The 24,250-nt window shown below is 47.7% G+C and overlaps 1 protein-coding gene across 1 annotated transcript in view; it reads right to left on the bottom strand.

Moving 5' to 3' along the window:
• The window catches only part of GYS2 (glycogen synthase 2), a 42,889-nt gene extending 19,129 nt beyond the window's left edge, over nt 1-23,760 (bottom strand). The window contains exons 1-5 of the mRNA XM_056845922.1: nt 23,640-23,760; nt 18,136-18,317; nt 7,969-8,160; nt 5,653-5,838; nt 1,151-1,295 (exon numbers count right to left, since the gene is read on the bottom strand). Of these exons, the coding sequence (XP_056701900.1) occupies nt 1,151-1,295; nt 5,653-5,838; nt 7,969-8,160; nt 18,136-18,317; nt 23,640-23,760 (826 nt within the window). The remainder of the gene's footprint in view (nt 1-1,150; nt 1,296-5,652; nt 5,839-7,968; nt 8,161-18,135; nt 18,318-23,639) is intronic.
• Between the last annotated feature and the right edge of the window lie 490 nt (nt 23,761-24,250).

The following is a 24,250-nucleotide window of genomic DNA, read 5'->3' as shown; positions in this document are numbered from 1 at the left end:
CCTCTGATATCATGGCAGCCATTTCTTCCCCCCACCAATATGAACATATGAAGCTTCTTTATACTGAACCAGACCCTCGGTCCATCAAAGTCAGTACTATCCACTCCGACTGGCAGTGGCTCTCCAGGGTCTCAGGCAGAGGTCTTTCACATCACCTACTTGCCTGGTCCCTTTAACTGAAGATGCCAGGGATTGAACTTGGGCCCTTCTGCATGCCAAGCAGAGGCTCTACCACCAAGCCACGGACCCTCCCCTAAAGTAGGGGAGTTTTTTTTATCAGCAACTGAATATCATTGCATCAATCAAGGAGGGAGGTAACATTGAGACTGACAGAAGGGCTAGCCAACCAGTGCTGAGAACCGTTAAGAACAGGTTTCTCCTGACCCCAATTCTGGGAAGAAGCTTCTAATCGAGGGCCGTTTCCACATGCCCTGAGTTCTATGTGTGCAGTGCATTTCTACCCATGAATCTATGTTAGAGTTGCCAGACCTTGGTTGGGAAATTCCTGGAGATTTAGTGGGTGGAGCCTGTGGAGGGAGGGTTTGGGAAGGGGAGGGACTTCAGTAGGGTATAATGCCATGGAGCCCTCCTTCCAAAGCAGCCCATTTTCTCCAGCGGGGAAGTGATCTCTGTTACCTGGAGACGAGTTGCAATCCCAGGAGATCTCCAGCCATCACCTGGAGACTGGCAGCCCTAATCTATGTACATCTGTCTTCTCTCTATGATGAAAATTCAGTAATATCCAGCTACATTTATAGGATTGCCAACTTTAGGTTAGGAAATCCATGGAGATTTTGGAGGTGGAGCTTCGGGAAGTGGGGTTTGAGGAGGGGAGGTACCTCAGCAAGGGTTTGACGCCATAGACTCTACCCTCCAAAGTGGCCATTTTCTCCAGGGGAACTGATCTCTGGAGATCAGTTGTAATCCCAGGACATCTCAGTGCTCCACTTGGATGTTGGCAGCCCTAAGTATTTAATTGCAACAGATCCATTTCTCAATTCATCTGTTAAAATGCATATTAGAAGTCAACTAAAAATGCTGGGCTTGGTTGAGAGCCCTGAAGGTTCATAGGTGTCCAATGGCCTAACCTCAACTCAAAACTCATCCTGCACAATCAATTCTATTCCCAGGGCCGCCGTGCCGTCCTTACCAGGACTCCTCTTCAGCATGTGCTTGGCTTCTATGGAAGTTATCTGAGAGACTGTGGTGAACACATGGGAGCAATGTACCGAAGCCCGTTCCATGCAATATCGGTGGTATATCTGTCTCTCGCCTGCTTCTTTGTCGATGTCAAACTGTTGAAAGGCAAAAGGAGAAAGACAATTATATAGACCCTGAAACAATACTTGTGCACACACATACAAACACCATCCTGCCCGTGTTCCACAGCACCTAAGATAATAGGCCTGCTCCTCTGATCCTGGAGAGAATAGGTATGCCTCATGACTAGAGTCCATTTGACTAGTAGCCATGAATACCCCTCTCCTCCATGAACATGTCCACTCCCCTCTTAAAGCCTTCCAAGTTGGCAGTCATCACCACATCCTGGGGCAGGGAGTTCCACAATTTAACCAAGAGTTGTGTGAAAAAATACTTCCTTTTATGTGTTTTGAATCTCTCACCCTCCAGCTTCAGCAGATGACCCCGCGTTCTAGTATTATGGGAGAGGGAGAAAAACCTCTCCCTGTCCACTCTCTCCAAACCATGCATAATTTTATAGACCTCTAGCATGTCTCCCCGCAGCCACCTTCTTTCCAAGCTAAACAGCCCTAAGCATTTTAACCGCTCCTCATAGGGCAGTTGCTCCAGTTCCCTGATCCTTTTGGATGCTTTTTCCTGCACACTTCTCAAACTCTGTAACATCCTTTTTTAGGTGTGGTGACCAGAACTGTACACAGTATTCCAAGTGTGGTCTCACCATAGATTTGTACAACGGCAGCAGCAGTCTTATTCTCTATTCCTCATCAAATTATGGCCAGCATGGAATTTGCCTTTTTTTACAGCAGGGTTGACATCTTCATCGAGCAATCCACTAGCACTTCATCGAGTGATCCACTACCTTAGTTGTATAAACCTTATACAACTAAGCCATCCAGTTCTTTGGGTCCAACTAAATTCTAAGGCTTTGGGTCTAACTAAATTCTAAGCCTTTGTTGGCTGCGAAAATATGTAGGAAATGCTAAGGAAGGCAAGGAGCCAGCATAACACACTTCACCTCAGAAGACTACGGAGAGGTACCGTTACAGGTGTTACATACAAGGGATCTTGGAAAAAGAGCAAAACATTACATTACAGGTCCTCAGTTCAACTGCTTTGCTTAAAACTATAGTGTTCTGAGGGGGTGACTAAGCACACTCATTCTCGGAATCAGCTAATCAAAACTTTTACGTTTACAGTCCAGAACTAGAACATCTAAAGATGTAGATGTATCAAGCTTGTGACAGGGAGCTTAAAGAGGTGGCCACCAAAGCTATTGATCTGAACATCATGAGCTTGAATACCACCTGCTGCAGCAGCAAAAAGTGCCGTCTGGCATGTAAACCTGAAAAGTCTGGGACTTCTCAGTTTAGAAAAGAGATGACTAAGGGCGAGACATTTTTTGGTTGCCGTCAAGTCACAATTGACTTATGGCGACCCTGTAGGGTTTTCAAGGCAAGAAATGTTCAGAGGTGTAATACTATAACCCAATGAAGTAGACGGGCAGTAGAGTCAGGAAGAACAAAAGGACTAACTCTTTATTTAAATAATAATTTAATTGTGGAAGTCACTGTCGATGGATGTAGCGATAGCCATAAGCATGGGTGGAGTTAGACAGATTGATGGAGGAGAGGCCCGTTAATGGCTACTAGTCATTATCATAACCTCCATATTCAGAGGCAGCAAACCACTGATTACCAATGCTAGGAGGCCACATCAGGGGAAGGCCTTGGACTCTATGCCCTGTTTGTTGGCCCTTCAGGGTAATAAGCTGACCACTGCGTGAGATAGGATGCTAGACTAGATGGGCCCCTGGTCTGGCCCAGCAGAGCTCTTCTTACGTTCTTATGTTCTAATCCAAATATAGCAAACCTTTAAAAAAAATCTATTCACCCAATGATTCTGCTAAGCAAACTTCATGGAGTATCTGGAAAAGGTTCTCACTTAAAAAACGAGATCGAGATTGGTTTGGCCAAGCCAGCCTGATTCATAATGACGCTACAGGGGAAAGGAAAGGTAACACAGAAGGGAAGTAAAGCTGAAATCCGACAGGAGAACGGGATGGAATCCGACCAGGGAGTTCAAATGGTCACCGCCACTGTCCTCTACAAAGCTCTACAATGTGGTGGAATTCTTAACTCTAATTAGGTGCCAATGATTATGTAGTCTACGGTCCAGTTACAATCCTCTTAGTCTTTTTTATATGTTTTACTGCTGGGAAGTCAAGGTTGCTAAGGCCGAGGTCAGGGAGAGAAGCCAAACCATAATTCATGAACACATGGAGATGCCTTATGGTGAGTCAGGCCATTGGTCCATCACGGTCAGTATTACCTGTTCAGACTGAGCAGGTCTCCGGGTCTCAGACAGAGGTCTTTCACCTCACCTCCAACCTGATCCTTTTAACTGGAGATGCTGGGGATTGAACTTGGGACCTTCCGCATGCAAAGCGGATGCTCTCCCACTGAGCCATGACCCCTCCCTTCTTCCTCTTCAGTCCAGCTCATTAAGTAGCTGGGGTGAAGTTTAGGGGAGGGAGGGAGAGAGCATCTTCTCCCGTGCCCCATAGTGTCTGATATGCAAAGCAAAGTTTATTTGTTTATTTGCTTGTTTGTTCATTGTTTTATATTTATATCCCGCCCTTCCCCTATCTAGCAGGGCTCAGAGCAGCTCACAATAAACATACATTGGGTTGCCAACCTCCAGGTACTTAACAAAAAGGACTGCAGTATATTTGTCCATGTGATAGCAATTTGTTTGGACTTTGTTCATTGTTTGTGCCTTGATGGTATTTTGGGATTGTGTTTATGTATATGTAATTGACATGTGTGTGAATTCAACACCGTTCTAGATTATTACATATGACAATAACACTAATTATCTGTTATCTAATCAGTTTGTGTTCATTATTATAGAGTTCATGTAGTGGTAGAGTATTTTGTACACCACTTATCTTCAATTTGAGCCCATATGATGGCTGTTGCAACCTCCAGGTACTAGCTGGAGATCTCCCGCTATTACAACTGATCTCCAGCCGATAGAGATCAGTTCCCCTGGAGAAAAAGTCTGCTTTGGCAACTGGACTCTATGGCATTGAAGTCCCTCCCCTCCCCAAACCCCGCCCTCTTCAGGCTCCGCCCAAAAACCTCCTGCTGGTGGCAAAGAGGGACCTGGCAACCCTAACTGGGAAATGGTCCTGCATAAATGGCCCGTGTTTGAGAGCTGACTGAGAATGTGGACTTTCCAAGAAACAACGATGCAGAGCGAGCAATCCAATTCAGAGTGTGCGTGTGTGTGTGTGTGTGGGTGTTTTTTTAAAAAAAAATATATCAACAACATACAAGGGAAGAGGCGCAGATCATAATTCATCCTTCGAAAGTGGGGGTGGGGGGAATCGAGACAGATCTGCCCTTTGAAAAAGTGGTTGTCTCCTCCGAAAGGTTAGAGGGAAGTGGAATGCCCTGGAGCCCGGGCGTCTTTTAGTTCTGGACAAATCACTCACTTGACCTTCATCGTCTTCTGATGAGGGACAAAGCCAAGGGGGCCTTGCGTAGACTCGCCGTTCTATCTTGTTTGTTTAACAAGGGTCTGGGTCCCCCCCCCCCCCATTGGGCCTTTGGGCCAGAGTGACCTTTTCACGGTCAGAGATGCCCTCATTAAAGCAACTGATCTCTTACTGAATGCTAGCGATTGTCAGAAAGGATTCTAATGTGCAGTAAGCATCAGAGGGGCGGCAGTGACCGCCGCGATCGGGAATCGTTTCTTGCCTGAGCACCCTTTAAATGTCAGCCTTCCAAGTGGGGACCAACCGTAATCTCCGGTTCCGCCTCAGTCCCCTGCATGAAAGCACTTTTCATTGGTAGGGTTGCCAGCCTCCAGGTACTGATACAAATAAAACAGTAGTAGGCAAAAGTAATAAAGCAATAGGCAAAAGATAGCAAGCAGCACAAACAGCAAAGCTGCCACTGTATTGCAATAAACATAAATAGGCAAACCAAGCTAGGCAACCGAGGTTACAAAGCGAAGAAGTAGCAAAGGCGATAAGATTCAGCTAAGTGCTGATAATAAGTGCAAAAAAGTTCATGTAAGGCGTGGAGTGATTTTCTAGTCAATTTCAATGTATCTTCAGGCAACGGAGATGCAGATGGTAACGCGGCTCCGGACTTATTCCAGCGTTTTCGCTACAAAAGTAGCTTCATCAGCCACAAAGTCCTAATCTTACTATTCCTAGGATTAATTTGGAGCTCCCTAACGGGCTGCTATCTTGAGAATTCAGGCACCTCGTTGGGGACCCCTGCAATACCAATTAGAACCATAAATTGACAAATAGTTGTAAAAGCTTTTTTTTTAAATCCAAGCAGCAACTCCGAAAGCAAAGCAGACAATAAGTAGCACAGAGAGACAGAACGGCCTATCACATGGGCAGAAGGGAAAGGGGAAAAACACAGCTCTCCTTACACGGTCCAGGTGGTTGTAGAAATCGATACTTGCGGCACACAGGTACCTCCCCAAGAGGGTGGCGTGGGTTGTGAAGACCGTTGCCACGGGAAGCTTCTTGGACCGACACAGGATCAGCCCCGGTCCAGTCTGCCATTCGTGGAAGTGAGCGATGATGTTCGGCTTGTCTTCCAACTGATCCGACAGCTGCAAAAAGGTGGAAATGTACCGTTATTATTGTCACCTGATTTTATCGCTTCCTTTGCTCCACAATTTAAAGACTTGAGGACATTAGACCTCTGCCGAGCCATCATAAATGAGCCACAGTTTGGTCATGAAGTGAATGAATCTTTGGCCTCTCCTGTTCGACCCTTCCTCTCTCCTCCTTTCATGGCTGAGGCCAAGAATGAAGACTTCTTAGTTAAGGCATTCTTCGATCTAACATAGGGTTTCCAGGTCCCTCTTTGCCACTGGCGGGAGGTTTTTTGAGTGGAACCCAAGGATGGCAGGGTGTGAAGAGGGGAGGGACTCAATGCCATAGAGTCCAATTGTGGGGGGGGGAAGGAAATGAATCCAATCCCTTCTGTGGGGCAATATCCAAGCACTCACTCGGTGCGGGATACTCCACCTGTTTCAAGCAGCAGAGTTCAAAAATAGCCAAAACTATAAATGTGGAGGAATACGAATTGCACACATATTAAAATTGAAGAAAACTGTTTTTAATAAATGTCCATAAAGTGTTTTAAAATAAACAACATTTTCCTTTAGAGGTTTCTATAACATTTACCTCATCTTAACTGAAACAGTGTGACATCTTGAGAGAGTATGAGGCAGAGAGAGACAGAGACAGTTGGTAGCGTCAGTTGGTTACAAGTAACTGTCACCAGAATGGAGGGGCTGATTCTAGAGGAGCACAGAGCCCTCAGTCAATCAAATTAGGCTCCAGTGTTTAATCCAACACCAATGGCCAAAGCGGCCATTTTCTCCAGGTGAACTGATCTCTTATCGGCTGGAGATCAGTTGTAATAGCAGGAGATCTCATGGTAGTACCTGGAGGCTGGCAACCCTAATCTAATAGCAGTTTGTAGTGATAGCCAAACTGTGGCGCTTCAGCAAGCTGGAGCTTGTACAATTACCACCAATGAAAGAAGAAGAAGAATTGGTTTTTATACCCCACTTTTTCTTTACCTTTAAGGAGTCTCAAAGCAGCTTACAATCACCTTCCCCTCCCCACAACAGACAGCTTGTGAGGTAGGTTGGGAAATTCCTGGAGTTGGGAAATTCCTGGAGATTTGGGGGGTGAGGTATGGGAAGGCAGGGTTTGGGAAGGAGAGGGACCACTGAGGGGTACAGTGCCACAGAGTCTACCATCCAAAGGAGCCGCTTTGTCCAGGGCAACTGATCTCTGTCATCTGGAGACCGGCTTTAATGCCAGGAGATTTCCAGTCCCCACCTGGAGGTTGGCAACCCTACTCATGAGCCAGAAGAGGAACTGCAGCAGGCATGGCTGTTGCTATGAATTGCAGGGTTGGGCTGCGGATTGTGTGGGGGGAGAGGAGGAGGCAGTAGCGGCCGGTGGGGCTTCAGGGTGGTGAGGAAGTTGGTAGGATTTTATTTTGTTTATTTATATGCCACTAACCTCCCCAACTGGGTCTCAAAGTAGCTTAGACCATCCTAAGAACATAAGAAAAGCCCTGCTGGATCAGACCAAGGCCCATCAAGTCCAGCAGTCTGTTCACACATTGGCCAACCAGGTGCCTCTAGGAAGCTCTAGGATCTTGCTGACAAACATCCAAGAGGATTCGAAAGAAGGGAGGCCACTGCTGAAAAGGCCCCGCACCTAGCTGCTACCTACCTCCACTTTGCACGCAAAAGGCGCCAGGTTCAATCCCCAGTTCAAAGGACCAGGCAGTAGGTGGTGCGAAGGACCTCAGCCTGAGACCCTGGAGAGCTGCTGCCAGTCTGAGTAGACAATACTGACCTTGATGGACCAAAGGTCTGATTCGTCATAAGGCAGCTTCACATGTGTACCTCACCACTGAAAAAAGGAGGACCCAGAGCAAAGCTTCTAATGACAATCTCAAATACAGATATGCCTAGGGTTGCCAGGTCCCTCTTCGCTACCAGCAGGAGGTTTTTGGGGCGGAGCCTGAGGAGGATGAGGTTTTGGGATGGGAGGGACTTCAATGCCATAGAGTCCAATCGCCAAAGCAGCCATTTTCTCCAGGTGAACTGATCTCTGTCAGCTGGAGATCAGTCGTAATAGCAGGAGATCTCCAGCTAGTACCTGAAGGTTGGCTACCCTAGATACGCCATCTGCAAATTTTAGCACCGTACCTCTTTTAAGAACCAGGCAGTTAACGACCCAAAGATAAGCGCATCATTGGCTTCTCGGTCGTGGTACGGGATTCCGATTTGGCTCGCATCCCAGAATTCCCCTTTCCAACGGTCCAGATTCCAAGCAGCTGATCCTATATCAAACAGCACCACGTAGGGGTTCCCTTCTATCAGCCACCTGCCAAAATGCACCTGTTAAACGGAAACAGAAATGCAAGGATGTTACACTTCAATCAGAGGAAAAGGCAAGGTGTGTAGAAAATGTGGACTTGAGAACACGCCGAACAGCAACTGAAACACTTTCAGAACCAAAATCACTGCAGCGCTGAAGTCTGCTAAGTGCCATCTTTAAATGTCGCCTCCATTTCCCCCAGAATGCCACAGGGTTCAGTCCTAAAGGGTAGGGTTGCCAGGTATCCCTTGGCAGCCGGCGGACCATGGGGGTATCTTGCCAGAAGAAAACTGAGGCCTAGGTCTCTGTTGCCTGTGACATTAGGGTTGCCATCCTCCAGGTACTAGCTGGAGATCTCCTGCTATTACAACTGATAGAGCCTTGGAAATTGGACTCTATGACATTGGTCCCTCCTCTCCCCAAACCCCGCCTTCTTCAGGCTCTGCCCCCAAAACCTCCCACCGGTGGTGAGAGACTGGTGGGGGGAGGACCCCAAAGCAGGGCAACCCCCACCTCTGGCAGGGATCTGGCAACCCTATACCCCCAAAATCTTGCTGGTCCTAAGATGCTATTGGACTTGAATCTAGGTGTTCTACTCCAGACCAACAAGGCTACCCTCTGAAACTAACAACAACCTTGTGAGGGTTGGTTACGCTGAGAGATTGTGATGGGCCCAAAGTCACCTGGCAAGCTGGCCGTCCCACGTCCTATTCCAGCACTTACACCACGCCACCACACAGGATTGCCAACCACCAGGTACTAACTGGAAATCTCCTGCTATTACAACTGACCTCCAGCCGATAGAGATCAGTTCACCTGGAGAAAATGGCCGTTTTGGCCATTGGACTCTATGGCATTGAAGTCCCTCCCCTCCCCAAACCCCACCCTCCTCAGGCTCCACCCCAAAAACCTCCCGCTGGTGGCGAAGAGGGACCTGGCAACCCTAGGTATAAGCTTTCAAGAGTCAAAACTCCGCTCGTCAGATATCTTATTTCTGATATACACTGTTATATGTATAAAAAGGTACAGGTCCCCTGTGCAAGAACCAGGTCATTCCTGACCCATGGAGTGACGTCACATCCCAACGTTTCCTAGGCAGACTTTGTTTGCGGGGTGGTTTGGCGTTGCCTTCCCCAGTCATCTTCTCTTTACCCCCAGCAAGCCGGGTACTCGTTTTACCAACCTCGGAAGCATGGAAGGCTGAGTCAACCTTGAGCCGGCTACCGGAAACCAACTTCTGTCGGGATCAAACTCAGGTCGTGAGCAGAGCTTGGACTGCAGTACTGCAGCTTACCACTCTGCACCACGGGGCTCTTCAATATCATCATGCACCAATTGAATATTATTCAATATCAAATACTTATTTCCCGAAAATCTTATTGGATTCTAAGGTGTACTGGACTTGAATTGAAGGTTGTGGCTGAGAAGATTAAGTAGGGAAGGGGGGAACAATGTGAAAAGCTGCTTCGGCTCCCCCAATCAGGGAGAAAAGTGGGATATATGTAAAAAATAAGTAATAAGTTCATTGTGGCGCTTGTACTAATATTAAAGCACAGACCATTCTAAGATTCTGGGGAGCTACAGTGTGATTTTATAGTTTACTATCTAAACAGCAACAATAATTAGAACAAAGAGGCTCTCTTGCTGGGGGCAATGGAGAATTTGTAGAGACAGCTCTCAAGCGGTGCCAAGGAGAAATTCTGCACACTTTTGAAACAGCTCCTCCCGTTTGTGGTGAGCAGAGCAGGCAAAAATCCACCTGAGTTTCAAACCCGTTTTGCTCACGCTTGTCTTCTCATCAAACCGTGAAAACGAATGCATGCTGAAGCCTGTCCCAGAGGCTCAACAGTCTCAAAACTATCATTCAGATTCCTCCGTTCCCATATCTACCTGCATACAGAAAGGCTTCCATGTGCAACTTTTAAAACCTACATGATGAATTGGAAGAGGCTGCAAAGATAGAGTTATCCAGCTGCACGGCTCAGCAAGCATACATAGGGTTGCCAACCTCCAGGTACTAGCTGGAGATCTCCTGCTATTACAACTGATCTCCAGCCGATAGAGGTCAGTTCACCTGGAGAAAACGGCCGCTTTGGCAGTTGGACTCTAGGGCATTGAAGTCACTGGAAGTGATCTCATTGTGTCACTGGCAACCTGGGGACACTGTTATTTGGGCAAAAGAACTATGGTAGGAGTCATTTTTACCATAGAGCTTTCCCCCAAATAACAGCATCCCACGTCCCTGGCAATGCAGTGACATCACTTCCGGTGTGCGCTGGAAGTGACACCAATGCATTGCTGGCGACGCTGGCCTAGGCCTCCTTACTCGGTTGGTAAGTCCCCCTGCTGGACAGCTGATTGGCGCTGGGTGGAGGAATCCCCTGCCCCCAGTGGCAGCACTGTTTCCAACCTGGTAACACTGGCTCCAGGAATTGCTAGAAACTTTGTGGTAAAACCGTAACTGGAAACCTGAGGACAATTTCTTCTTGCATGGCACCGATGAGTGACTTCACTACCAGTGCAAAAATAGAAGTGCCGTCATTGTGTTGTGTCTCCCCCCCCATTTCTCTACCTTTAAGGCGTCTCAAAGCGGCTTACAATCACCTTCTCTTCCCCTCCCCACAACAAACACCCTGCGAGGTAGGTGGGGCTGAGAGAGCGTGACTAGCCAAGGTCACCCAGTTGCCTTCATGGTAGGGTTGCCAGGTCCCTCTTCCCCACTGCTGGGAGGTTTTTGGGGCAGAGCCTGAGGAGGGCAGGGATTGGGGAGGAGAGGGACGTCAATGCCATAGAGTCCAATTGCCAAAGCGGCCATTTTCTCCAGGTGAACTGATCTCTTTCGGCTGGAGATTAGTTGTAATGGAGGAGATCTCCAGCTAGTACCTGGAGGTTGGCAACCCTACTTCATGGTGAGGAGCAGGGAATCCAACCCAGTGCAACAGATTACAGTCTGCCACTCTTAACCACTATGCCATGCTGGCTCTCATATTATTGACATAAATCAGCAGACATTGAAGGTGAGAAAATAGATAATCTGATAACTGTGGGTAATTAGGTGTTGGTAAATTGTAGGAGCCCAGTGGCGCAGAGAGGTAAGCTGCAGTACTGCAGTCCAAGCTCTGCTCACAACCTGAGTTCGATCCCAACAGAAGTTGGTTTCAGGTAGCCGTATCAAGGTTGACTCAGCCTTCCATCCTTCCGAGGCGGGTAAAAATGGGTACCCAGCTTGCTGGGGGTAAAGGGAAGATGACTGGGGAAGGCAATGGCAAACCACCCCGCAAACAAAGCCTGCCTAGTAAACGTTGGGATGTGACGTCACCCCATGGGTCAGGAATCACCCAGTGCTTGCACAGGGGACCTTTACCTTTTTTTAAAAAAAAAACTGGAACAGATGTGATTAAACAGCTCTTGAATCGTTAGATTTATTTACCTGCCAAGTACCTGAAGGCCATCAGTTCCACCCACCTACCCTGACATCTGGCAGAATCCTAGGTACAAAGGACCCCCAACCGAGATAAATTGGGACCAGAGAGGTTAATCAAGCGGATTTCGTCTTATGTGCACAGAAGGCAGCTATGGGAGCTGGAGGACAGCGATGGATTAAGGAACGGGATTAAAGAGGGACTTGATGGAAAGATTAATGGAGGAGACGGGGGATTATAGGAAGCAAAGAGTTAACAAGAAAGAGGAACTGGGTGGGGGGACTTTACACGGGGCCTAACGATACATTGGGCAGGTTGCTGTCAGCACAAAGGGTATGGACAGCCAAGGAGATTCGGAGGCTGTGCCCCGCTGGATCAAATAGTGGAGATTGCTACGATGCCATAAACCATGCTGCATTTGACCCACAACATTACAAGTAGCAAGACTGATTCACTGGGAAAAGGGGGGGAACCAGTTACAGCTAGGGCTGTCAGCTCTGGGTAGGGAAATACCTGGAGATTTTGGAGGTGGGCCTGTGGAAGGTGGGGTTTGGGGAGGGGAGGGACTTCAGCAGAGTACAATGCCATAGAGTTTGCCCTCTAAAGCAGCCATTTTCTCCAGGGGAACCGATCTCTATTGCCTGGAGATCAATTGTAACAGCAGATCTCCAGGCCCCACGTGGAGGGTGGCAACTAGGGTTGCCAGCTCCGGGTTGGGAAATACGTGGAGATTTTGGGGGTGGAGCCTGAGGAGGGTGGGGTTTGGAGAAGGGGGGTTCAATGCCATAGTGTCCAATTGCCAAAGAAGCCATTTTCTCCAGGGAAACTGGTCTCTTTCGCCTGGAGATAGGGTGGAGCTTGAGGAGGAGAGCGACTTTAATGCCATAGAGTCCAACTGCCAAAGTGGCCATTTTCTCCAGGTGAATTGATCTCTATCGGCTGGAGATCAGTTGTAATAGTGGGAGATCTCCAGCTAGTACCTGGAGGTTGGCAACCTTACGTATTGCCAAAGTGGCCAAAACAGCACTGTTAAGAAACTGAGTGGAAACAAAAACATGGTGTGGAAAAGACCTATATTGCCATTACAACTGTGAATCATAAACTGCCTTGAGCTACAAAGGGAATGGATGGAAATAAATATTTAAACAAACAAACAAATAAATAAAAGCCTTGCTTTTTCTGATTGACAGTAACTTGGTCAATCTCAGACTGAGAAGTGTTTTTCCCTAGTGGCATCTGAAATCCTTTAACTGGAGATACCAAGAACTGAACACAGCATGCCCTCTGTCACAAAGAGCAATTTCTAGCCAGGCGGTTGAATCTGACCTATGGGCTAGAATTAACCATGGGGTTGCTAGGTCCGGGTTGAGAAATACCTGGAGATTTTGGGGGTGAAGCCTGGGGAGGGAAGGGTTTGGGGAGGGAAGGGGCCTCAATGAGCCATAATGTCATAGAGTCTGCCCTCCAAAGCAGCCCCTTTCGCCAGGGGAACTAATCTCTGTAGTCTGGAAATCAATTGTAATCCCAGAAGATCTCCAGCCACCAAGTGGAGGTTGGCAACCCTAAACTAAAATGTACAGGTTTGGTAAAAGACTTCTTTGCAACCTGATGCAACTCTGAAGGATGTGATCTCCAGAGAAGAGGGCGAAACCATACAAGATAGGGTTGCCAGGTCCCTCTTCTCCATCAGTAGGAAGTTTTTGGGACGGAGCCTGAGGAGAGCGGGGTTTGGGGAGGGGAGGGACTTCAATGCCATAGAGTCCAATTGCCAAAGCCGCCATTTTCTCCAGGGGAACTGATCTCTATCGGCTGGAGATCAGTGGTAATAGCAGAATATCTCCAGCTACCACCCGGAGGTTGGCAACCCTAATACAAGAAGATTCCAAAGAGACATAATTTCATTAGAGCGTTCTCTTATGAAATGCCTTTAGGTAAGCAATTTTGCAACCGTTGGGCAGATATTTAATGTGTTGTGTTGCTGCGGCTCATTGGTAGAGCATCTGTTTGGCATGCAGAAGGTCCCAGGTTCAATCCCAGGCATCTCCAGTTCAAGGGACTAGGCAAGAAGGTGATGTGAAAGGCCCCTGCCTGAGACCCTGGAGAGCCGCTGCCGGTCTGAGTAGACAATACTGACTTCAATGGACCAAGGGTCTGATTCAGTATAAGGCAGTTTCATGTGTTCATGTGCGTAAAACAACTCATCCCGCACACTGATGGTTCCTGCATTTACCCTGGGTGTCTTATGTTGTGTATGTATATAGTTGGGTAGTCAGCAAGGGAGACTTAGGAGCTTGAGTTCTGCACGAAGGATCCTAACCCCTGCTCGCCCTATTGGTTAAGCAAACGGACCCCATTGGCTCTAAGCCAACATGTACCATTGGTCACCAGGAGGTTATGTTCCCCCTAACCCGGATCAAGGGGGGAGTGGCCGCGGGCGGCCAGGGGGGCATATAAACAGGGTTTGCTCGTTGTGTTAACTAGTTCTGTGCTGAGATACAATAAAGCGGTTGTTGTTGAACTCCGTCTCCGACCTCGTGAATCCTTCCCACGCGGACATAACAGTCATATTTCACGGCTGGACCAGAGGAACCACAGATTTTAAGAATTTTAAGCAATTGCGTAAGAGAACCCAACTCTGCCCTCAGCAGACTGCAAAACGAGGCTAGGCCCCATCTTCAGGCACACGCCTATGGGAACTGTATTCCTCGAAATCCGCTCTCTGAACAGCCAAACAACATCGTGGCAGGACACATTTCATGAATTCCCTTGGACAGCTTTGCTACTATTTCAAAACAACGAGAACAGTTGTAAAATCTTGGACGACTGTGCTGAACTCGCTCCCCACATTTGGTGGGCGTCCAAATGTGTCCAAGGCCGCACAGTTACATCGCTTTGACAAAAGCATTTTCAGTCTTCGATGCTCCTTGACGTTTTACCGTTCATATTGTGGATCCCCTGCTAGGGTTGCCAGGTCCTTCTTCCCCATTGCCAATGCCTATGCAAACGAAGGAGCGAAGGAGCAGGCGAGTGGGGGCGGTGGAATGTCTCCTGTTGCATCGGGACCGTGAATAGGCATTTTAAAAGTCACATTTAAAAAAAGAGCTTTGAGCGAGCATCAAAACTGACCATGCATAAATTGCCAAAGCGGCCATTTTCTCCAAGTGAACTGATCTCTATTGGCTGGAGACCAGTTGTAATAGCAGGAGATCTCCATAGAATCATAGAATAGAATCATAGAGTTGGAAGGGACCACAAGGGTCATCTAATCCAACCCCCTGCACAATGCTGGAAATTCACAACTACCTCCCCCCCACATTCCCAATGACCCCTACTCCATGCCCAGAAGATGGCCAAGATGCCCTCCCTCTCATCATCTGCCTAAGGTCACAGAATCAGCATTGCTGACAGATGGCCATCTAGCCTCTTCTTAAAAACCTCCAGGGAAGGAGCGCTTACCACCTCCCGAGGAAGCCTGTTCCACCGAGGAACCGCTCTAACTGTTAGAAAATTCTTCCTAATGTCTAGACGGAAACTCTTTTGATTTAATTTCAACCAGTTGGTTCTGGTCCGACCTTCTTGGGCAACAGAAAACAACTCGGCACCATCCTCAATATGACAGCCCCTCAAGTACTTAAACATGGTTATCATATCCCCTCTCAGTCTTCTCCTCTTCAGGCTAAACATACCCAGCTCCTTCAACCTTTCCTCATAGGACTTGGTCTCCAGACCCCTCACCATCTTTGGTGCCCTCCTCTGGACACGTTCCAGCTTGTCTACATCTTTTTTAAATTGTGGTGCCCAAAACTGAACACAATACTCTAGTTGGGGTCTAACCAGAGCGGAGTAAAGCGATACCATCACTTCGCGTGATCTGGACACTAGACTTCACGTGATCTCGACACTACTACCTGGAGGTTGGCAACCCTATCCCCTGCACATAGGGTTGCCAGGTCCCTCTTTGCCACCGGTGGGAGGTTTTTGGGGTGGAGCCTAAAGAGGGCAGGGTTTGGGGAGGGGAGGGACTTCAATGCCATAGAGTCCAATTGCCAAAGCGGCCATTTTGTCTAGGTGAACTGATGTCTATTGGCTGGAGACCAATTGTAATAGAGGATCTCCAGCTAGTACCTGGAGGTTGGCAACCCTACCTGCACATGACTGTGCTATGGAGCTAGAGTTGCCAACCACCAGGTGGAGTGGGGAGATCTCCTGAAACTACAACTGAGTTCCAGACTCCACAGATCAGTTCCCCTAAAATGGCTGCTTAGCAGGGTGGTCTCTATGGCATTACAACCCAGTGAGGGTCTCTCTCTTCCCCAAACCCCACCCTCCCGAGGCTCCACCCCCAAATCCCCAGGAATTTCTCAACCAGAAGCTGGCAAGGCAACCTTATGTGAAGCTCACTGCCTGACTTCAGACCAGTTTCTCCCTCAGTCTAGCCTATCTCACAGGGTTGTTGCGAAAAAGAAATGGGATCATCCCTTCATGTATGCCACTTGGAATTCCTTGGAGGAAGAGAGGGCTACAAATCAGAAGAACAAATGGAGTTTGGGGTGGGACCTTAGCAGGATACAATGCCGTTGAGTCCTGGTGGGGCTGGAGATCTCCTGGAATTACAACTGATCTCCAGAGTATTAAATTTCCCTGGAGGAAATGGCTGGTTTGGAGGGTAGACTTTGTGGGATTATACCGTGCTGAGTTTTTGTTGTGTTTTGATAGTTGTTTCATGTTTGCACTTAGTATTTAATAGAATTTCTATATATTGAGTGGTACTGGTTTCTTTTTCTAGCAACTTTTATTATCAGTACTGTGAGTTTTTCCATAGTACCTGGAGGTTGGCAACCCTAGGAGGTCCTAAAGCAGTCTTTTACGCTTTTCTTTGGGGTGAAGAAATATTAATATTAATGCTAACGATGTCCTTTGTAACAAGCTTCTTATTTTGCACACAAAAAGTGGGGGGAGATGTACAGGTTAAGCATTTTTTGCATTGGATCTTGTTTTAAACCAGAGAACCAGTGCAGTGCATAACTTGCCAGGACTTTGAATATTTTGAGGAGGGGAAATTGTGAGCCTAACCAGATGTGGAGAGATCTTTGATGGGATCCTCCCAGCATTTTTAAAAAGCGAGGTAGCCACTCTTGAGGGGGAGCAAAATGTGGATCAGGGCCACAGCGCAAGAAGAAAGGAGGTTTAACTTTTTATTTTGCCCAGATTCAGCAATCAATACAGCAGGGGTCCCCAACATTTTTGAGCCTTTGGCACCTTGGAAAATTTGACACAGGGTGGTAGGGGCAACCACAAAAGGCTGCCTCAGGAGGTGGAGCCACACACACAGAGAGAATGTCCAAGTGCAGTGAAGTAGAGGAGAGCCAGCGTGGTGTAGTGGTTAAGAGCGGTGGTTGGGAGCGGTGGACTCTGACCTGGAGAACCGGGTTTGATTCCCCACTCCTCCACATGAGCGGGTCAGCTGTGACGTGTCACTCCACCACTGGTCAGCTGATCAGTGGCATGGGAATGGCAATTGTAGGTAGTATGGGGTAGATGTCCTCCTTGGGGAAAACGTCATGTGTAGCTAAGCCCCGTTTGAGTTATCGCAAGTGGTGAGGTCTAATGGGGCTATGACCAAACCCTCCACTTCTCAGACTTTGCCCCAAAAGCTCCCCACCGGTGGCGAAGAGGGACCTGGCAACCCTACATCGGCAAGAGAGCTTCATGGCAGAGTAGGGATTGAATCCAACTCTCCCAGATGCTCTAGCCCAGGGGATGTCGAATGCATTTGTTACGAGGGCCAGATATGACATAAATGTCATTTGGTCAGGCCGGGCCAGGTGTACCAGCTAGGGTTGCCAACCTCCAGGTGGTGGCTGGAGATCTCCCTCTATTACAACTGATCTCCAGCCAATAGAGATCAGTTCCCCTGGAGAAAATGGCTGCTTTGGCAATTGGACTCTATGGCATGGAAGTCCCTCCCCTCCCCAAACCCCACCTTCCTCAGGCTCCGCCCCAAAAATCTCTAGGTATTTCCCAACCCAGAGCTGGCAACCATATTTATACAGGGTTCAGATTTGCAAAACTGGTAAACAAATCCACGAATGCCTTTGGACATTATCAAATTTTGCCCTTCCCCATGCTGACACTTGAAAAGGCATTCCCTGTTGGGGAGATCCCTTAACTCTTTCACCTTTTCACCCAACGTTTTAAAGTGTATGATTTCTCTATTTTAGCTCAAGATGTCCGAGTACAGTGAGAATTACGGAACAGTCCAGTCAGCCTAAGGTCGTGATATGTCTACAGAAATCGGACTGTATTATTTGGGGACTGGAAACGTAATACTCAAATCCCATTAAAGGGCCTTGCTGATAAATGACTCTTAAAATGTATAATTGGATAAGCAGGTGCCTTCCTCAAAAATAACCAGTAATTTGCTGCACTAACACCTGCGCAAACAGGTTTATAGGCCTGGTATGTAGTACCGTTGGAGGCTAGCGTGGCATGACAAGCGCATTATCTGAGCGCGTTAATCTCCTCGAGAGTCAGCTTAGTTGCCTTGGGAAACAAAAGGAAGATCTTATTTACCTGACACCCGTTTCCCCGCAGGATATCCATTGCCTTGTTCACCGCCGCATTGGGAGGTTCGCAGACCTCCACTTGGGTCTTCATGTTGTGCTCGAAATAAGGGCCAATGAGAAAGTAGTTCTCCCCCCATTCGTCCAACGTGATTTTGGCTTTGGTCTGGATCACGGTGTAGATGCCACCCACTGGAAGGGAATTGAAAAAAGAACCACCGTAAACCAAGGCAAGATGAGCATTAGGCTGAAGTTTGCAGAGCACTTTGTGGGAGCCAGAGTCCTTTGTAGCTTAATTTAGTGGCTTTCAAGCTAGGGTGGCCAGGTCCCTCTTCGCCATCAGCAGGAGGTTTTGGGGGCGGAACCTGAGGAGGGCGGGGTTTGGGGAGAGGAGGGTCTTCAATGCCATGGAGTCCAATGGCCGAAGCAGCCATTTTTTTCCAGGTGAACTGATCGCTGTCGGCTGGAGATCAGTTGTAATAGTACGAGATCTCCAGCTAGTGCCTGGAAGTTGGAAACCCTATTTCAATCACCCTTGTTGAAGGAACTTTACACACAGCAGTAGATTGGTGTTTCAAGGTACACAGTTGTCACTCAGATCTCTGGTCATAGCCCCATTAGACCTCATCACTTACGACAACTCAAACGGGGCTTAGCTACACATTACGTTTTCCCCAAGGAGGACATCTACCCCATACTACCTACAATTGCCATTCCCCTGCCACTGATCAGCTGACCAGTGGTGGAGTGACACGTCACAGCTGACCCGCTCATGTGGAGGAGTGGGGAATCAAACCCGTTTCTCCAGGTCAGAGTCCACCGCTCCCAACCACCGCTCTTAACCACTACACCACGCTGGCTCTTCTCTACTTCACTGCACTTGGACATTCTCTCTGTGTGTGTGGCTCCACCTCCTGAGGCAGCCTTTTGTGGTTGCCCCTACCACCCTGTGTCAAATTTTCCAAGGTGCCAAAGGCTCAAAAATGTTGGGGACCCCTGCTGTATTGATTGCTGAATCTGGGCAAAATAAAAAGTTAAACCTCCTTTCTTCTTGCGCTGTGGCCCTGATCCACATTTTGCTCCCCCTCAGAGTGGCTACCTCACTTTTTAAAAATGCTGGGAGGATCCCATCAAAGATCTCTCCGCATCTGGTTAGGCTCACAATTTCCCCTCCTCAAAATATTCAAAGTCCTGGCAAGTTATGCACTGCACTGGTTCTCTGGTTTAAAACAAGATCCAATGCAAAAAATGCTCATCCTGTACATCTCTCCCCCACTTTTTGTGTGCAAAATAAGAAGCTTGTTACAAAGGACATCATTAGCATTAATATTAATATTTCTTCACCCCAAAGAAAAGTGTAAAAGACTGCTTTAGGACCTCCTAGGGTTGCCAACCTCCAGGTACTATGAAAAAACTCACAGTACTGATAATAAAAGTTGCTAGAAAAAGAAACCAGTACCACTCAATATATAGAAATTCTATTAAATACTAAGTGCAAACATGAAACAACTATCAAAACACAACAAAATTACAACAATAAACACATTATATACAAAGTGAGTCAATAAGCAGTAAACTGTCCTTCAGTGTTACTCCTCTGAAGATGCCGGCCACAGCTGCTGGCGAAACGTCAGGAAAGAAAATACCAAGACCACGGTCACACAGCCCAGATAACCTACAAGAACCAATGTGTAATACAAGCATAATAGCTTTTTGCTGTTCACTTTGGACTTTCCTGCTACCTACCTTGGAGCAACTGTCCACTTTTGGATAAGAAGATCGCGTTCTTCTTCCTTTTGTACATTGGACTGACGTTTAGTTCTTTGGAGATAGCTATTATGCTTGTATTACACCGTTTGCAGTTTACTGCTTATTGACTCACTTTGTATATAATGTGTTTATTGTTGTAATTGTGTTGTGTTTTGATAGTTGTTTCATGTTTGCACTTCGTATTTAATAGAATTTGTATATATTGAGTGGTACTGGTTTCTTTTTCTAGCAACCTCCAGGTACTAGCCGGAGATCGCCCGCTATTACAACTGATCTCCAGCCGATAGATATCAGTTCACCTGGAGAAAATGGCCGCTTTGGCGATTGGACCCTACGGCATTGAAGTCCCTCCCCTCCCCAAACTCTGCCCTCCTCAGGCTCCGCCCCCAAAACCTCCCGCCGGTGGTAAAGAGGGACCTGGCAACCCTAGGACTTCCCTCACTGCAATGTCTCAGCAAGGGTGGCTTCAAAGGCCCAGCCTCTGCTTGTCCTCCTGGGGTTAAGTTTTCACTGACGACAAATTAGTTCTCAACTAATCTTCTCTTTATCTTTAGCCACACACAGAGCGAGAGACCTGCGGTCAATCATTTACTCATAGTAACTCATTTACACGCCTGCATTAAGGGTCTTTATTCCCTAGTTTGGCTCTGGCTGTTTAGTGGAAGATTAATAATTCCTTCTCAATCGGCGGCTTTTGTAAAAAGTACAAATATGGGTCCCAGTGCAGTACCACAACAGATTGTAAATTAGGGATGCCAGCCTCGAGGTGGGACCTGGGGATCCCCCCAGAATTACATCTTACCAGGAGATTTTGGGGTGGGGCCTGAGGAGGGCAGGATTTGCAGAGAGGAGGGGCTTCAGTTGGGGTATAATGCCATGGAGTCCACCTTCCAAAGCAGCCATTTTCTCCAGATGAACCAATCTCTATCGAGTGGAGATCGGTTGTAATAGCAGGGGATCTCCAGCCACTACCTGGAGGCTGGCAACCCTAGGTGAGAAGCAGTGCAGAGTAGTGGTTGGGCTAAGATCCGGGAGACCCAGGGCTCAAATTCCCATATTGATTAGAAGTTCATCAGTAGGGTTGCCTGGTCCCTCTTCGCCACCAGTGGTAGGTTTTTGGGGCGGAACCTGAGGAGGGTGGGGTTTGGGGAGGCGGGGGACTTCATTGCCATAACATCCAATTGCCAAAGTGGCCATTTTCTCCAGTTGAACTGATCTCTCGGCTGGAGATCAGTTGTAATAGCAGATCTCCAGCTAGTAAAGTCACAAGTTGTATTTGTAGGCGGGGTGAATTTTCGGCATTGTAATGTTCGGCTCTCAGTATGTTTCTAGCTGGAAATTTGCTTGCAGAATTTTTTAATTTATATTAGAATTCTTGACCCAGTTCTTGATACAATTCTTGATACAGTTTGGGAGGCTACAGTCAGGAAACGCACAAGCCTTGATTTTGACGCGTCTTTAACTCCCCAACAAGCCAACATTTTACAAGCAAAATTTTGAAAAACTATTTTCAAAAATATGAATTCTTACATTTTGCTTAATTTCTAGCTTGTGCAAAATTGTCATGTCACTAAGTCCATTTCCAGATATTATGCTCACACAAACCAGGAGGCCGGTTGCCATGTTGTCTGAAAGACAATACACGGATTTTTGGCTTTGGTATTTGCAAACCAGAATCCTGAAAAATCAGGGTCTGGTATAGAAGAAGAAGGAGAAGGAGAAGAAGAAGAAGAAGAAGAAGAAGAGTTGGCTTTTATATGCCGACTTTCTCTACCACTTAAGAAAGAATCAAACCGGCTTACAATCGCCTTCCCTTTCCCTACCCACCACAGATACCCTGTGAGGTAGGTGGGGCTGAGAGGGCTGCGACTAGCCCAAGATCTAGGGTTGCCAACTGCCAGGTAGTAGCAGGAGATCTCCTGCTAATACAACTGATCTCCAGCCGACAGAGAGCAGTTCACCTGGAGAAAAATGGCCGCTTTCGCAATTGAACTCTATAGTATCAAAGTCCCTCCCCTCCCAAACCCCGCCCTCCTCAGGCTCTGCCCCAAAAATCTCCCACCGGTGGCAAAGACGGACCTGACAACCCAACCAAGATCACCCTGCTGGCTTCACGTGGAGGAGTGGGGGAATCAAATCGGTTCTCCAGATCAGAGTCTGCCTCTCCAAACCACCGCTCCTAACCACTACACCACACTGGCTCCCCAGAGGCTGTATGCACACAGAGGCTGTATGCACACAGAGGCTGTATGTACATGCAAGAACCATGTGTTTCCCCATTCAGACAACATGGCAGCTACACATGTACAGAAGGTAGAACATGCCAATAAAGGTCGATTGACTGATATTCAGAAGGACCAACGAAGTATGGGCTCCTGATATGTTCAGTTGGGAGGCTCTTTGTATGCGCAACTGTAACATCTGAAGAGCTTTGCACTCAGCGCACAGTATATTTCCCTGCCTGCTGAAAATTCCTCGGGGGCAAACAGGTGTGAAGTTTGAACAATTATGTCTTACAGATGAAACATTGTATGTGTATATGAACCATGCAGATTAGGGCAGAGATAGAAAGCCATCACTACCTTATGAAGCTACATGTGTCCATATCATGCCAAAAAAAGAGCTATGACATGTACAATATTTCTTAGCTCCTTCTCTGAGCCAGAGTGGTGTAGTGGTTAAAGGCTCAGACTTGGTTATGGGTAAGTAGCCAAGGTCACCCAGCAGGCTTCATGTGGAGGAGTGGGGAATCGAACCCAGATCTCCAGATTAGAGTCCGCCACTCTTAACCACTACGCCTAGGGTTGTCAGGTCCCTCTTCGCCACCGGCGGGAGGTTTTTGGGGCGGAGCCTGAGGAGGGCCGGGTTTGGGAAGGGGAGGGACCTCAATGCCATAGAGTCCAATTGCCAAAGCAGCCATTTTCTCCAGGGGAACTGATCTCTGTCACCTGGAGATCAGTTGTAATAGCAGCAGATCTCCAGTTAGTACCTGGAGGCTGGCAACCCTAACTACGTCACGCTGGCGCTCAACAGTCAGGAAAGCCTCTTCCCATGAACTTAATTCCCAGTAGGAGAAGACAGTTCTTCAGATACCCCAGTCCCAAGCCATGTAGGGCATTGCCAATTGGGCCCAGGAGCGGATTGATAAATGTAGACGCCCAAACCAGTGTTTCCACATTGTTGGGCAGCGTCAGCCTCCTCCAAAAACAAACAGCTACTTGGATCCATCCCCCCGATAATAATTCTTCCAGACAGCTGAAAAGCTCACTTTTCTCTCCACCCCCCTCCCCCCAATTCAAGAATATGGGGAATATCACCGCTGGTGTCATAGCAGTGTCATAACTGGAAAGTGTCCAATTAGGACCTGGGAGACCCAGGTTCGAATCCCCACTCGCGCCATGGAAGCTTGCTGGGTGAACTTGGGCCGGTCACACACTCTCAGCCTCAACCCAGTGGCAAGTATTTGGATGGGAGACCTCCAAGGAATACCAGGGTCGTGATGCGGAGGCAGGCAATGGCAAACGCCCCCCCCCCCCGAATGTCTCTCGCCTTGAAAACCCTACGGGTTCACCCTAAGTCAGTTGTGACTTGACGGCAAAACACCCCCCCCATACAAGATGATTGTCTGTCCTTTAACTACCATTGTTTCTTCAGTCCTTAACATTTATGAACTCTTCTCTGCATTTCAGCCAAAGGAGAATTAAATACCACCAGTATCTGATAGATAAAAAACAAGATACAAACCTTTATTCGTAACTTCCCAGGACACTTCAAAGAGCAATAAATCCTCCACCGGAAGGTCCTCGTCTTCCCACAGGGGCAGCCCATTGAGGGAGGTGACGGAGAGGGATCTCGCCAGAGGCATCTGGAGATCTGGTGTTTCGGCTTGTTCCGCACCACTCAGTCTTATGATCTTTATGTCTTCCTTTCAAAGTTATTCTTCTTCACTGCTGCTTTGCTCTGCAGAAGTCTGCCAGAAAAAAAACAACGAGAAGTTTCAAGCAGGAGCAAAATTTAAAAAAAATTTAAAAAATATTGCCACGAGCACTTGACAGCTAATGGATTTAAAGAACTGTCTGGCCTCCAGTCTTTAAATTAGCTCAGCGAAATCCCATAGGCTTGCGAAGAGGGGTGGCGGCGGCTGCTGGCAGAGAGCAAAATTCCAAGCTGGCTGAAAACAGGCCCAGAATCAGCTGAAAAAAATCCTTATCAGGCCCCTACTGCACGGCGCTCAAAAGCCCCCAGGCTCAGGAATAAGTGAAACTGCCCTGGAGCGCCTTCAGCCGAACCTCAGGGGGAGGATCCAACCCTTGATGCCACTTGGCTTAAGCCCTGCCCCTTTTCTCTTTCCAGTG

Source organism: Euleptes europaea, chromosome 3 (genome assembly GCF_029931775.1).
Source record: "Euleptes europaea isolate rEulEur1 chromosome 3, rEulEur1.hap1, whole genome shotgun sequence".
In the NCBI taxonomy this organism is placed as follows: domain Eukaryota; kingdom Metazoa; phylum Chordata; class Lepidosauria; order Squamata; family Sphaerodactylidae; genus Euleptes; species Euleptes europaea.
This window is presented reverse-complemented; position numbering and strand designations above follow the sequence as displayed.